Source organism: Coregonus lavaretus (assembly GCF_964263955.1).
Source record: "Coregonus lavaretus genome assembly, contig: HAP1_SCAFFOLD_438, whole genome shotgun sequence".
NCBI classification, from domain to species: domain Eukaryota; kingdom Metazoa; phylum Chordata; class Actinopteri; order Salmoniformes; family Salmonidae; genus Coregonus; species Coregonus lavaretus.
Genome location: NW_028159714.1, coordinates 284,490 through 299,360, shown reverse-complemented (window position 1 = coordinate 299,360; position 14,871 = coordinate 284,490). Strand labels below are relative to the sequence as shown.

The 14,871-nt window shown below is 42.6% G+C and overlaps 1 protein-coding gene across 2 annotated transcripts in view; it reads right to left on the bottom strand.

Moving 5' to 3' along the window:
- The window catches only part of LOC311122517 (uncharacterized protein), a 12,443-nt gene extending 1,035 nt beyond the window's left edge, over positions 1 to 11,408 (bottom strand). The window contains exons 1-6 of one of the 2 annotated variants that reach the window (XM_084196857.1): positions 11,356 to 11,402; positions 11,138 to 11,235; positions 4,049 to 4,103; positions 3,865 to 3,953; positions 2,885 to 3,083; positions 34 to 2,322 (exon numbers count right to left, since the gene is read on the bottom strand). In XM_084196857.1, the coding sequence (XP_084052983.1) occupies positions 2,075 to 2,322; positions 2,885 to 3,083; positions 3,865 to 3,953; positions 4,049 to 4,103; positions 11,138 to 11,235; positions 11,356 to 11,377 (711 nt within the window). In that variant the 5' untranslated portion in view covers positions 11,378 to 11,402 and the 3' untranslated portion in view covers positions 34 to 2,074. Of the gene's footprint in view, positions 1 to 33; positions 2,323 to 2,753; positions 3,084 to 3,864; positions 3,954 to 4,048; positions 4,104 to 11,137; positions 11,236 to 11,355 lie in introns of those variants that run through there. The other variant, XR_014612463.1, reaches the window with a different exon arrangement.
- Between the last annotated feature and the right edge of the window lie 3,463 nt (positions 11,409 to 14,871).

Below are 14,871 nucleotides of genomic sequence, written 5' to 3'. Positions count from 1 at the left end.
ACTGCTCAGGGATTTCAACATGAGGCCAATGGTGACTTTAAAACAGTTACAGAGTTTAATGGCTGTGATAGGAGGACACTGAGGATAGATCAACAAACTTGTAGTTACTCCACAATACTAACCTTATTGACAGAGTGAAAAGAAGAAAGCCTGTACAGAATAAAAAATATTCCAAAAACGTGCATCCTGTTTGCAACAAGGCACTAAAGTAATAACGCAAAAAAAACGTGGCAAAGCAATTAACTTAATGTCCAGAATACAAAGTGTTATGTTTGGGGCAAATCCAATACAACACATTGCTTTTTCAGGATGATAAAAAAGCTATGCACAGGCAAAATCCTAGAGGAAAACCTGGTTCAATCTGCTTTCCACCAGACACTAGGCAGGTTTCCGTTGACCCAGGGTTTATTCGACAAAAGCGGAAACGGCAGATAAACGTTCTAAATATCAACAGCATTTTTATCCATTTTGACAGGATTCTTTATTGCAACAAATGATGATGGAAAAAGTGTTTCCTTCGATTAAATATTGATTGACAAATCATTTTTTGGGCAGAGTGATGTCCTGCATAACTATAAAACTCCACTCCACATTTGATTCTAAATGCCTACTGCTTGCAAAAATCTATTTTTTCCAACTATAAAAAAAAAAATGTTTATTTACAGGAAAAGGATTGTCCTGACTTTCAAGAATGCCTGAATTGTTTCGCCTTGCTTTTCTGGCAAGTTTCACCATCCAACTATTTCAGATATACAGGAGTGCAAGTTTCATCATGACACGGACCTTGGCGATAAATTGGCACATGAGAATTATTAGAATGTGTTAAATATTTGTAGATTATTGTATTCTATACATGCTGGCTTTCACGGGCTACCTGAAAACACAGGTGGGATGCTAATTTTACACTGGAGTTGCTGACCAAGAAGACAGTGATTGTTCCTGAGTGGCCGAGTTACAGTTTTGACATAAATCTACTTGAAAAGTCCATGGCAAGACCTGAAAATGCTTGTCTAGCAATGATCAACAACCAATTTGACAGAGTTTGAAGAATTTTGAAAAGAATAAATGGGCAAATGTTGCACAATACAGCTGTAATCGCTGCCAAAGGTGCTTCTACAAAGTATTGTCTCAGGGGTAATTCTGTATTTCATTTTCAAATTTTCATTTTTATGTGCAAAAATTTCTCAAAACATGTTTTCACTTTGTCATTACGGGGTATTGTGTGTAGATGGGTGAGAGAAAAAAATATATTTAATCCATTTTGAATTCAGGCTGTAACACAACAAAATGTGGAATAAGTCAAGGGGTATGAATACAGTGCATTCAGAAAGTATTCAGACCCCTTCCCTTTTTCCACATTTTGTTACGTTACAGCCTTATTCTAAAATTGATTAAATATTTTTTTCCCCTCATCAATCTACACACAATAACCCCGAATGACAAAGCGAAAACAGGTTTTTAGACATTTCTGCATATTTATAAAAAATAAAAATAAACGTATTTACATAAGTATTCAGACCCTTTGCTATGAGACTCAAAATTGAGCTCAGGTGCATCCTGTTTCCATTGATAATCCTTGAGATGTTTCTACAACTTGATTGGAGTCCACCTGTGGTAAATTCATTTGATTGGACATGATTTGGAAAGGCACACACCTGTCTATATAAGGTCCCACAGTTGACAGTGCATGTCAGAGCAAAAACATTCTTACATGGAAGAAGTTTGGAACCATCAAGACTCTTCCTAGAGCTGGCCGCCCGGCCAAACTGAGCAATCGGGGGAGAAGGGGCTTGGTCAGGGAGGTGACTAAGAACCCGATTGTCACTCTGACAGAGCTCCAGAGTTCCTCTGTGGAGAAGGGAGAACCTTCCAGAAGGACAACCATCTCTGCGGCACTCCACCAATCAGGCCGTTATGGTAGAGTGGCCAGATGGAAGCCACTCCTCAGTAAAAGACACATGACAGCCCGCTTGGAGTTTGCCAAAAGGCACCTAAAAGACTCTCAGACCATGATAAACAAGATTCTCTGGTCTGATGAAACCAAGATTGTACTCTTTGGCCTGAATGCCAACCGTCACGTCTGGAGGAAACCTGGCACCATCCCTACCGTGAAGCATGGTGGTGGCAGTATCATGCTGTGGGGATGTTTTTCAGCGGCAGGGACTGGGAGGCTAGTCAGGATCAAGGAAAAGATGAACAGAGCAAAGTACTGAGAGATCCCAGCCAGAGCCCGGACTTGAACCCGATCTAACATCTCTGGAGAGACCTGAAAACAGCTGTGCAGCGACGCTCCCCATCCAACCTGACAGAGCTTGAGAGGATCTGCAGAGAAGAATGGGAGAAATTCCCTAAATACAGGTGTGCCAAGCTTGTAGCGTCATACCCAAGAAGACTCGTGGCTGTAATCGCTGCCAAAGGTGCTTCAACAAAGTACTGAGTACTTATGTAAATGTGATATTTCAGTTCTTTTTTTTATATACATTTGCTAAAATTTCTAAAAACCAGTTTTTGCTTTGTCTATATGAGGTATTTGGTGTAGATTTAGGGGGGAAACTATTTAATCCATTTTAGAATAAGGCTGTAACGTAACAAAATGTGGAAAAAGTCAAGGGCCGTCTGAATACTTTCCGAATGTGCTGTATAAACGGATCAATGCATAAGCAAATTGAACCATGTACTTATTCGCTTACTGACAGTATCATGACATATGATAAACAGACAAACAGGTTTTATATAAACAGACATGGCCAAACTTTTCCTTTTCCTGTAATACTGGGACCGGTTTCCCAAAGTCATCTTAAGGCTAAATTCACCGTTAGGGTCTATTGTTCTAACGATGGTTCTAATGATGAACTCAGCCTTAAACCGGGCCCTGGTCTCTTACCGAAAGCATCCTGAGCCAGTAGAAGACCAGCCTCTTCCTGTAGTTTCACTGCTAGCTCCTCCTCTGGTGTGAGTTCTGTTTCCTCTTCCTGTAGTTTCTTTGCTAGCTCCTCCTCTGGTGTGAGTTCCGTTTCCTCTTCCTGTAGTTTCTCTGCTAGCCCCTCCTCTGGTGTGAGCTCTGTTTCCTGAGATTCCTCTAACTACCAAGCAATAAATTAGAAATAGTATACTTTCAGATCCAGCAGACATTGACTTGTAGACATGCACACAGTGTAGACTATACACTGAGTGTACAAAACATTAAGGACACCTTCCTAATATTGAGTTGTGCACGTCCTTTGGGTGGTGGACCATTCTTGATACACACGGGATACACACGGGAAACTGTTGAGTGTCGAAAACCCAGCAGCGTTGCAGTTCTTGACACAAACCGATGCGCCTGGCACCTACTACCATACCCCGTTCAAAGGCACTTAAATATTTTGTCTTGCCCATTCACCCTCTGAATGGCACACACACACAATCCATGTCTCAATTGTCTCAAGGCTTACAAATCCTTCTTTAACCAGTGACATCAATAAGGGATCATAGCTTTCACCTGGTTTCACCTGGTCAGTCTATGTCATGGAAAAAGCAGGTGTCCTTAATGTTTTGTACACTCAGTGTACATGCACACATTGTGAAACACTTTGGGATGATTTTAGAGGTTGAATCTGGGTCTGGAAAACCCTATTTGTTTCCAGTCTATGGGAAAACCGGATGCACAACAGTACAGTATACTAATTTGTACCCAAACCAAATGATATAAAGATAATTAAAATCATCAAGGCATCCCAAATGTGCTAATATCTATGGAAGCAACGGCAAGTTTCTGCTGGATTTTGAGAATCAAACTAGCATTCGCAGTAGCTGGGTTGGTTACTGTGGCTACTATCATGTACTCCAACGACAAGCAGAAATCCCAGTATGCAAGGCACTTACCCTCTTTCTCAACTCTTCTTGTTTTTTTCTTTGTAAACTTTCCTTTTCTTTGATTTTTTCAGCTAATTTCTTCTTTTCTGAAAGTTTTGCTACAAAGAAACGAAAATGGAAAAAAATAGGATTTAACTTGAACTTGTATTAATATAATAGGAACTCACTGGTTCAAGTCATATGGTTTAAATACCTGCTTTTTTCTCTTCTGCGTTCTTCAATTTCTCCTCGTCATCATCCCAGTTGTCCTACAAAGAGGAAGAAAAGAAAACACGGTCAGGGGAAAAATGGATGCTTCAGAATGTTGCATCCAGTCATGTATCTAGCTTCAGTTACAACCAAAGCCGTCACTATTTAGCCTATTCATCGTTCACCATTGGTTAGCACTAGCCTGATTAAATCAGGCTGTCATACACAATTAATTGGTATATCCAGTCTGAAACGAATGACTGCAAAAATCGTGTAAATGTTCCTTACAAGCAGGAATGTTGAATACAATTACATTTTAACTTAAGTCTACCGGTTGGTCCTTCAGATGGTCAATTGTAGACAAAATATCCACAGGAAAGTATTGTTAAACCAAGTTTTTAGAGTGCTGGTACTGAAGTTGAAATTCAAATAGAAAGTTAAATCATCTGGCACATGCACAAACAGCTGCCGACTTCAGTCAATATGTACTTCAGTCTTGTGCACGTGCCTTCGGTCATAAGCAAACATGTGTGCACGAGATGCATGCATACTAACTCAGCAAGGTGTTTACATGGTTTTGCGCATGTGCCAGGTGATAGAAACGTCAACTTCAGTAATGGTGCTCTAAAAAGTCCGGTAAACAATACCTTCCTGTGGATATTTTGTATAAAATTTTGAGCGGCTAAAGGACAAACCGCACAGACAACCGGTAGAGTAAGTTCAAATGTAATTTTATTAAACATTCTGGCTTGTAACGAACAGTTACACGATTTTGCAGTCATTCCTTTTAGGCCGAATATATACCAATTAATTGTGTTATCTGATTAATCAGACTGATATGCTAGCCCCATTTGGGCCATCTACTGATATGCTAGCCCCATTTGGGCCATCAGACGGATATGCTAGCCCCATTTGGGCCATCTACTGATATGCTAGCCCCATTTGGGCCATCTACTGATATGCTAGCCCCATTTGGGCCATCAGACTGATATGCTAGCCCCATTTGGGCCATCTACTGATATGCTAGCCCCATTTGGGCCATCAGACTGATATGCTAGCCCCATTTGGGCCATCAGACTGATATGCTAGCCCCATTTGGGCCATCAGACTGATATGCTAGCCCCATTTGGGCCATCTACTGATATGCTAGCCCCATTTGGGCCATCAGACTGATATGCTAGCCCCATTTGGGCCATCTACTGATATGCTAGCCCCATTTGGGCCATCAGACTGATATGCTAGCCCCATTTGGGCCATCTACTGATATGCTAGCCCCATTTGGGCCATCAGACTGATATGCTAGCCCCATTTGGGCCATCAGACTGATATGCTAGCCCCATTTGGGCCATCTACTGATATGCTAGCCCCATTTGGGCCATCAGACTGATATGCTAGCCCCATTTGGGCCATCAGACTGATATGCTAGCCCCATTTGGGCCATCAGACTGATATGCTAGCCCCATTTGGGCCATCGACTGATATGCTAGCCCCATTTGGGCCATCTACTGATATGCTAGCCCCATTTGGGCCATCTACTGATATGCTAGCCCCATTTGGGCCATCAGACTGATATGCTAGCCCCATTTGGGCCATCTACTGATATGCTAGCCCCATTTGGGCCATCTACTGATATGCTAGCCCCATTTGGGCCATCAGACTGATATGCTAGCCCCATTTGGGCCATCAGACTGATATGCTAGCCCCATTTGGGCCATCAGACTGATATGCTAGCCCCATTTGGGCCATCTACTGATATGCTAGCCCCATTTGGGCCATCAGACTGATATGCTAGCCCCATTTGGGCCATCAGACTGATATGCTAGCCCCATTTGGGCCATCTACTGATATGCTAGCCCCATTTGGGCCATCAGACTGATATGCTAGCCCCATTTGGGCCATCAGACTGATATGCTAGCCCCATTTGGGCGAATCGAGTTATTGCACACGCGCACTTCAGAGTCTGCGTTCCCCAACGGAAATATGCAAATGATAATAGAACGCGCCAATAGGATCTCTTTAACTCGTGCTTGGCTCTGCCCACCTCCTTGCTTGTTCTGCCCACTATGGCTCATTTGTTCCTATTTGATACGACAGGCTGTGGTCTATCTTGGTTTAGTTATAAAAAAATATTTGCTATTAGCGTCCGTTGCTAGGGCCATTGATAGAGCATGCCAAATTCTGCCCAGGCTACGTACTGAAAAAAAAAAAAAATCGATAGCGTTCGTTGCTATGCTGGTTGTTATGTTCTGATTGTTCTGAGGCGTGCGGAGAGAGAAGCACCTGCAGTCAAAAGACAGGGGGAAATGGGATCATTGTTACAGGTTATTTACGGTATGTTTTAGCTTTAAATCTCACCGATTATTGGTGAATAAAGTACAAAACATGATCCATGCATGGTCATTGATGTTTACTTGCTTGCATAACTTGCTTGCAAACCTTGATTTAGCTAGCATGAACATACTGCAAACAAGCATGGATCCTGCAAACGATGGATGCAAACACTACTGTGAGGTAAGACCACTTTTCCAAAACTCTTTATTTAGCTAGCTATGCTAAGCTTTGCTTTGTTTTGTATTGTATTATTTGTGTTTGTAGAAATTCAGTTGATTTAAATAGCTCTCTCTTATACTAAGTAGCCTATGACAAGTGCTATATCAGCTGTAAAATCTTATGGGAAAAAGGGGAACTCCATTAATCAATCTTCTGGTCAACATGAATGATCAGATTGTACCTGGGTCTACTATTAGAGAGGATGGTTTCAGACTATAGGCCTATTCAGGGAAATGCATAAGGGGAAGGACCTGTATTAGTAGATCACAAGAAACCCTGTTGCAGTGAGGTTATTTTAGCAATAACAGTACCTATTGAATACCAATGTATGTATGTGTGTAAATTAATTGATTTATTGCTGAATTACTACATTCGTGATAGGTAGTGTCATGACTTGCCCTCATTGGCTGAGGATCAAAGATGCCGGCTAGGCAAAGGTTTGAACACCCCCTTTCCTGGGAGCCAGTTTTATGACCGGTTGTTAATTCCTTGCAGAAACTTTATTTTCTGTGCCATGCAGTATTGGGAGAGGGAATTTCCCTGTGAGCCAAAGGAAGTCTTCCCGCCAAGACTCCAACATCCAAAAGTGGATAATGAAACAATATTCCTACTTAAAATAATGTGGGAAATGGTCGGTGGCGACTTAAAAGAACAATCATGTCGAATTCGTTACTATGCTGTGATGTCATTAAAGACGGTGGAACAACATAACTGTATCTCTGGGGGTGTACACTTCCCAGTTATAAGGTTTGCTGTAATTGTTGTATAAAACTAATTATTAAGTATATTTAATACATTGTGAAGATAACACAATGTGATTTTAACATTCTAGATGAGATGATTGTTTCCATATTGATGTGTTCTCAGTCAGTGGCCACGCCCAGATGAGCACAAACGGCCCTTTTACCCCGAGTGCATAAAAAGCCTTGTGACGAAATTCACCTCAGACCAGGAAGCCCACGGCTTAAAATGGTTGACACTCTACAAGACCAGCAGACGTGAAGCGTGAGCTAAACGTTACAAAATGGTTTAAAACTACAACTCCATCACCAAAGGAAGACCAAGCATATTACGGTATAAGCCGGATGCTGCAAATGGTTGAATTTCTACAAGACCAGGAAGCGTGAAGCTGAAGCTACACATTACAAAATGGTTAGATCAGAAAGACCAGAAAACGTGAGACGTTAGTCCACACGTTTGAAATGGAGAAACTCTGAAACTCTCAACCTCTACACGAGGTGAAGAAGAAGACAATGCACTAGACCTTATCATCTCAGTCTGCAGCTGGCATGCATAGTCGTCTAGAGAACTTTCACTACAGACACGAGTTGGGAAGGACAATCCCTCTCAGACAACCGCTGGTACATCTGAAGTATCCATTCTAACCACCACTACGACCAGAAACTCTACCAAGGATTATTAGGGTGCATAAGTATTATGATTACTGTGAGCGTAGTTTCCAAACTAACCACGATAGTTTGAATCGCTGTCTCTCCCTTCCATTCTGACCCCTCCTTCTACCCAAGCATTCATGCTAGTGTTAGTCCAGTCCACTAGGGACCTGTTTTCATTGTATTGCGTTAGTAATCAATAACCTGTGTGTGTGTGTTTGTATTGTGTTATTATTTAATTAGTTAGTAAATAAATAATTAAGCCAATTTGTGTATTGCTGATTCATCAATAAGATCCCTAGATCCACCTGATGTCCTCCAAGATCCCACTTTTCATTACATCATCTACAGCTACTGTTAATGTCATGTGGTTTGATCTCATCTGCTAAGGGACCTGTGGTTGACATATCATCCTGGGCACAGTGAGATACACTAGCACTGCAAACACTCCAAGAGCAAAGAGAACAGCTGTGCCTGGACTACAGTCTCCCTCTTTAAGTCCACCTTCTGAGACTGGCTGCCCTGTGGAGGGAAAGTGACCGGCAGAACCACCTGTAGCACCCACCTCTTCTCTATCCCACACTCCAGAACTGAGATTTTTTTTTAAAATCACCCATACCCTACTTCTGCCAAGACTGCCCCCATCTCATTATGTACTTTTCATTCATACTTCTGTGTTCTCAACTAAATGGTATTGTATTGTTGATGTTAGCCTATACTCATGTATTTCAGTCTATAACTGTGTATAATGGTATTGTATTGTTGATGTGTTGATGTTAGCCTATACTCATGTATTTCAGTCTATAACTGTATAATGGTATTGTATTGTTGATGTTAGCCTATACTCATGTATTTCAGTCTATAACTGTATAATGGTATTGTATTGTTGATGTTAGCCTATACTCATGTATTTCAGTCTATAACTACCATGTGGATATATTAAATAAAATCAACAAGTTCATGAAACACCCCTTCCACAAAAAACAACTTTTTCATATTTCAATCTTAAATATTGCAACTTTGTTGTTTTCCACAGGGTGTTAACTGTTATAAATCCCTTTTGGTATTCGTGAGTTCAACACTATTCAACTGTCTTGTGTCCTACATTATATTCAACCACAAGTGTACTGCTGTATTATTGAGCTGTGCTATGTGGTGGTGGAGGAAGGGAGGTAGGGAAAAATAATCACAGTAGGACTAATAGCATACTTTAGTAAGACAAGACACATGGGCAGCTCAAAATAAAAAATATGCCAGCCAGAGGAGCCAATGTATGAATTGAACTGATTTGCACATGAATTAAGCGTTAATAGCATCATGGGAGCTCACTTTGCCATTTCGAAAACTAAGAACCGTTTACTTTTAATGTTGTTGAAATGTTAAGGTACCCAAAAGTAGTTCAAAGTAATGTTTTCATCTTAAATCAGCGAAATTGTCACGGAAATAAGCTTTGTTTACATAGTATGGATGAAAATAATGTACTTTTGGCTGTAATGCTCTCCAAAATGCCACGCATTAGCTCATCACGCCGTTGATATAGCAACGGACGCTAATAGCTTCTCCAATCCCGGTGACTTGTCACCGCTAGCCTGTGGACCACTCGGCTAACTTTGATTAGATAGCTACTGTTAGCTAGGTAGTTAACACTGCTAACATCAACTGTATGATCCTAGCCTGTGGACCACTCGGCTAACTTTGATTAGATAGCTACTGTTAGCTAGTTAGGTAGGTAGGTAGTTAACACTGCTAACATCAACTGTATGATCCTAGCCTGTGGACCACTCGGCTAACTTTGATTAGATAGCTACTGTTAGCTAGTTAGGTAGGTAGGTAGTTAACACTGCTAACATCAACTGTATGATCCTAGCCTGTGGACCACTCGGCTAACTTTGATTAGATAGCCACTGTTAGCTAGGTAGTTAACACGGCTAACATCAACTGTATGATCCTAGCCTGTGGACCACTCGGCTAACTTTGATTAGATAGCCACTGTTAGCTAGGTAGTTAACACTGCTAACATCAACTGTATGATCCTAGCCTGTGGACCACTCGGCTAACTTTGATTAGATAGCCACTGTTAGCTAGGTAGTTAACACTGCTAACATCAACTGTATGATCCTAGCCTGTGGACCACTCGGCTAACTTTGATTAGATAGCCACTGTTAGCTAGGTAGTTAACACTGCTAACATCAACTGTATGATCCTAGCCTGTGGACCACTCGGCTAACTTTGATTAGATAGCCACTGTTAGCTAGGTAGTTAACACTGCTAACATCAACTGTATGATCCTAGCCTGTGGACCACTCGGCTAACTTTGATTAGATAGCCACTGTTAGCTAGGTAGTTAACACTGCTAACATCAACTGTATGATCCTAGCCTGTGGACCACTCGGCTAACTTTGATTAGATAGCCACTGTTAGCTAGGTAGTTAACACTGCTAACATCAACTGTATGATCCTAGCCTGTGGACCACTCGGCTAACTTTGATTAGATAGCCACTGTTAGCTAGGTAGTTAACACTGCTAACATCAACTGTATGATCCTAGCCTGTGGACCACTCGGCTAACTTTGATTAGATAGCCACTGTTAGCTAGGTAGTTAACACTGCTAACATCAACTGTATGATCCTAGCCTGTGGACCACTCGGCTAACTTTGATTAGATAGCCACTGTTAGCTAGGTAGTTAACACTGCTAACATCAACTGTATGATCCTAGCCTGTGGACCACTCGGCTAACTTTGATTAGATAGCCACTGTTAGCTAGGTAGTTAACACTGCTAACATCAACTGTATGATCCTAGCCTGTGGACCACTCGGCTAACTTTGATTAGATAGCCACTGTTAGCTAGGTAGTTAACACTGCTAACATCAACTGTATGATCCTAGCCTGTGGACCACTCGGCTAACTTTAATTAGATAGCCACTGTTAGCTAGGTAGTTAACACTGCTAACATCATCTGTATGATCCTAGCCTGTGGACCACTCGGCTAACTTTGATTAGATAGCCACTGTTAGCTAGTTAGGTAGGTAGGTAGTTAACACTGCTAACATCATCTGTACGATCTAGTTAGGATGCGAAGAGGTGACGCTCTCGAAATCAACTACGGTGTATGTGGTTCCTAGCTAGCTAACGTCAGCCGGCTATCGTTACCTTGATATCCTCATCCGCATCCTCGCCTTCCCATTTGTCTGCCACAACAGCCTTCTTGGCCCCGATGGCGGGCTCGTCCGGATCGAAAGGCTCAGCATCTAAGACAAACAATACACAAATGTAAACTATAATATCTTGTATTTTTTATTGGCAATGTTTCGGTTAAGTGTCAAATTTGAAGAATGCTCCATTCCCACACAAGTGGATTGGATTCTTACCCCATGAATCTCCCTCCGCCATATTCCCTGTGTGTCTGATCAGAACGAATTCCGTGGGTGTACAATCGGTAACTGGCTCTTTGGTTCCCGAGAGAGAATGATGCACACACCGATATGTACTGTCATGCTCCCATTATTATTGTCCAGTCATTGCTTTTCCCTATTTAGTGGCAACATAGCATCATTAGTTCAAGCCAAAACATAATGTCAGTTATATCATTTCAGAATAACCATTAAAATAGTAATTTTTAGACCATTGAATATAGATGTCACAAGTTAGGATGCTTTGTAGTTTGTTCAGTTCAGTGTTTCGAATAGCAGGATATTATAGTAGGCTACACATTACCGGATGACATGGCCAACTTCATTTCATTTGTATGGTGTATATGTGTAACCGGTGTGGGTCTAAGGCTCTGCATTGCAGTGCTAGCTGTGCCACTAGAGATCCTGGCTCGAATCCAGGCTCTGTCGTTTCCGGCCGTGACCGGGAGACCCATGGGGCGGCGCACAATTGGCCCAGCGTCGTCCAGGGTAGGGGAGGGAATGGCCGGCAAGGATGTAGCTCAGTTGGTAGAGCATGGCGTTTGCAACGCCAGGGTTGTGGGTTCGTTTCCCACGGGGGGCCAGTATGTAAAATAAAAAAATAATGTATGCACTCACTAACTGTAAGTCGCTCTGGATAAGAGCATCTGCTAAATGACTAAAATGTAAATGGCTAGCTAGTTAGCGGTGCGCACTAGTAGCGTTTCAATCGGTGACGTCACTCGCTCTGAGACCTTGAAGTATACTGAACAAAAATATAAACGCAACAATTTCAAAGATTTTACTGAGTTACAGTTCATATAGGGAAATCAGTCAATTGAAATACATTCAGTAGGCCCTAATCTATGGATTTCACATGATTTGGCAGGGGCGCAGCCATGGATGGGCCTGGGAGGGCATAGGCCCACTCACTGGGAGCCAGGACCAGCCAATCAGAATGTGTTTTTCCCCCACAAAAGCCTTTATTGCAGACAGAAGTACTCTCAATGTGTGATTTAGCTAGCTGGATTTTGGTTTGAAGTACCCACTTGTGTCACTGCTGGAGGTGGAGGACTGGAGCGAGCGGGGAATGGCGTCCCTTAAGAGGGCCAGAATGAGATGCACGTCAGGAGAAGTGCAGTATTATCATAAGGAGACGTATACTTGGAATATGGAGGAGAAGGAGGGAAAAAGAGCGGCAGAGGAGGTCGAAGAGAGAGAGGGAGGAAGAGGGTGAGGAGGTCGAAGAGAGAGAGGCAGGAAGAGGGTGAGGAGGTCGAAGAGAGAGAGGGAGGAAGAGGGTGAGGAGGTCGAAGAGAGAGAGGGAGGAAGAGGGTGAGGAGGTCGAAGAGAGAGAGGGAGGAAGAGGGTGAGGAGGTCGAAGAGAGAGAGGCAGGAAGAGGGTGAGGAGGTCGAAGAGAGAGAGGGAGGAAGAGGGTGAGGTCGAAGAGAGAGAGGGAGGAAGAGGGTGAGGAGGTCGAAGAGAGAGAGGGAGGAAGAGGGTGAGCTTGAGTCAGTTGAAAAGGGCGGGAAAAAGAGAGATGGTTTGTTAAAGAATGGTAGAAAGTGTTAGCAGAGTGAGGTGAAGACAGGAGGAGAAATGGATGTGAATGAGGGCAAAGTATCAGAGGTGGTAGGTGTGGTGAAGTTTTTCGGAGCCCGAAGCTTGCACCGAGGGTCAGGATAAAGATTAATCTGTGATGGTAGGAGTGACATTTTCTGAAAAAGTGGACCCTTGCCTTTTAGCTGATCCATCCATATGTGGTTTCAGGGTGGTTGAAAACAAAGTTAGGTGCTGTGGAATCGGTGAAGGTAACCCAAAGTGGTATTGTGATAATTGTTTATTTCTGTTGGTCAGAGGGAGAAGAAGCTCCGCGTCAAACGATTGGGACAAGAGATGTGAATTGTTTTGCTCTCAAGAAAAGGGCGCCATTGAAAGGAGTGATCACTCGGGGTAGCGGTAAATGTGAAAGTGGACCAACTAAAGGGGGAGATTCACGGTGTTTGTGATGCTCCTCATTTGGTGCGACGCAGACTGGGTGGCGTGAGTGGTGAAACAGAAGAGTCATTGTCTGTTATTCTGAGTTTTGATGTTGAGTCTTTGCCCGACAAAGTGATGTTAGGATATATAAGTTATCCTGTATGAGCTTTTGTGCCGAATATATTACGTTGTTACAGGTGTCACGCTTATGGGCATGTGGCAGCAGTGTGTAGGAGGGAGGTTCCAAGGTGTGAGAAGTGTGCAGAAGGGCATGAGACAAAGGAATGTGTAGCATTGGGCAAAATAGCGGTATGTGTTAATTGTAGGGGTGCCCATGGGGCTGGGGATCAGAAATGTCCGCTGAGAGAGATGCAGGTTGGTGGTTTCCAGGGTTAGACTAGTGCAGTGAAGAAAGTAGAGGAAGATGGGTCAAGGGGGAGGAGTGGTGTGAGTAGTAGATCTGTACCAGTACAGAGGGATAAACCAACAAGTGATATATGTTTCAGTAAGATTGGATTTTTAGTATTTATAGCAAATGGTTATCAACTGTGCTGCAGGGGTGGCATGTAAGTCGCAGAAAATGGAGGTTGTAGTGGCAGCTGCAGAGAGGTATTTGGGTGTAGGAGATTTGACGTCAGAAGAGTTACAGGGTGTGTTGAGTGGTGGTGTCCCGTCCTTTCAGGCTGTTGGTCTGAGGTACGACTAGATAGATTTAGTGGAGTAGGGTGGTGGGTTTTTAATGAGTGTAGGGTATTTGTTTATTTTTTATATATTTTTTAAGAAAAGTATACTTAAAAAACTCCAGTCTAGTTGGTGGCGGTAATGAAACATTTATTGGAAGCCAACCGCCGTTAAACCTCATCGAAGAAGAACTCGCATGTGTAATGGATGTATATTATAGTTCAGTTGGGGGTGGTAATGCAACATATTGGATGCCAACCACCGTTAAACTCCACCGAAGAAGAAGAAGAAGAAACACTCCTCAGTTTCATCAGCTGTCCAGGTGGATGGTCTCAGATGATCCTGCAGGTGAAGAAGCCGGATGTGGAGGTCCTGGGCTGGCGTGGTTAGACGTGGTCTGCGGTTGTGAGGCCGGTTGGACGTACTGCCAAATTCTCTAAAACAACGTTGGAGGCGGCTTATGGTAGAGAAATGAACATTCAATACTCTGGCAACAGCTCTGGTGGACATTCCTGCAGTCAGCATGCCACTTGCACACTCCCTCAAAATGTAGACACCTGTGGCATTGTGGCGTTGTGTGACAAACTGCACGTTTAAGAGAGGCCTTTTATTGTCCCCAGCACAAGATGCTGTAATGATCATGGTGTTTAATCAGCTTCTTGATATGCCACACCTGCCAGGTGGATGGATTACCTTGGCAAAGAAGAAATGCTCACTAACAAGGATGTAAACAAATTTGTTCACAAAATTTGAGAGAAATACATTTTTTTGTGCATATGGAACATTTCTGGGCTCTTTTATTATTTAACACTTTACATGTTGCGTTTATATTT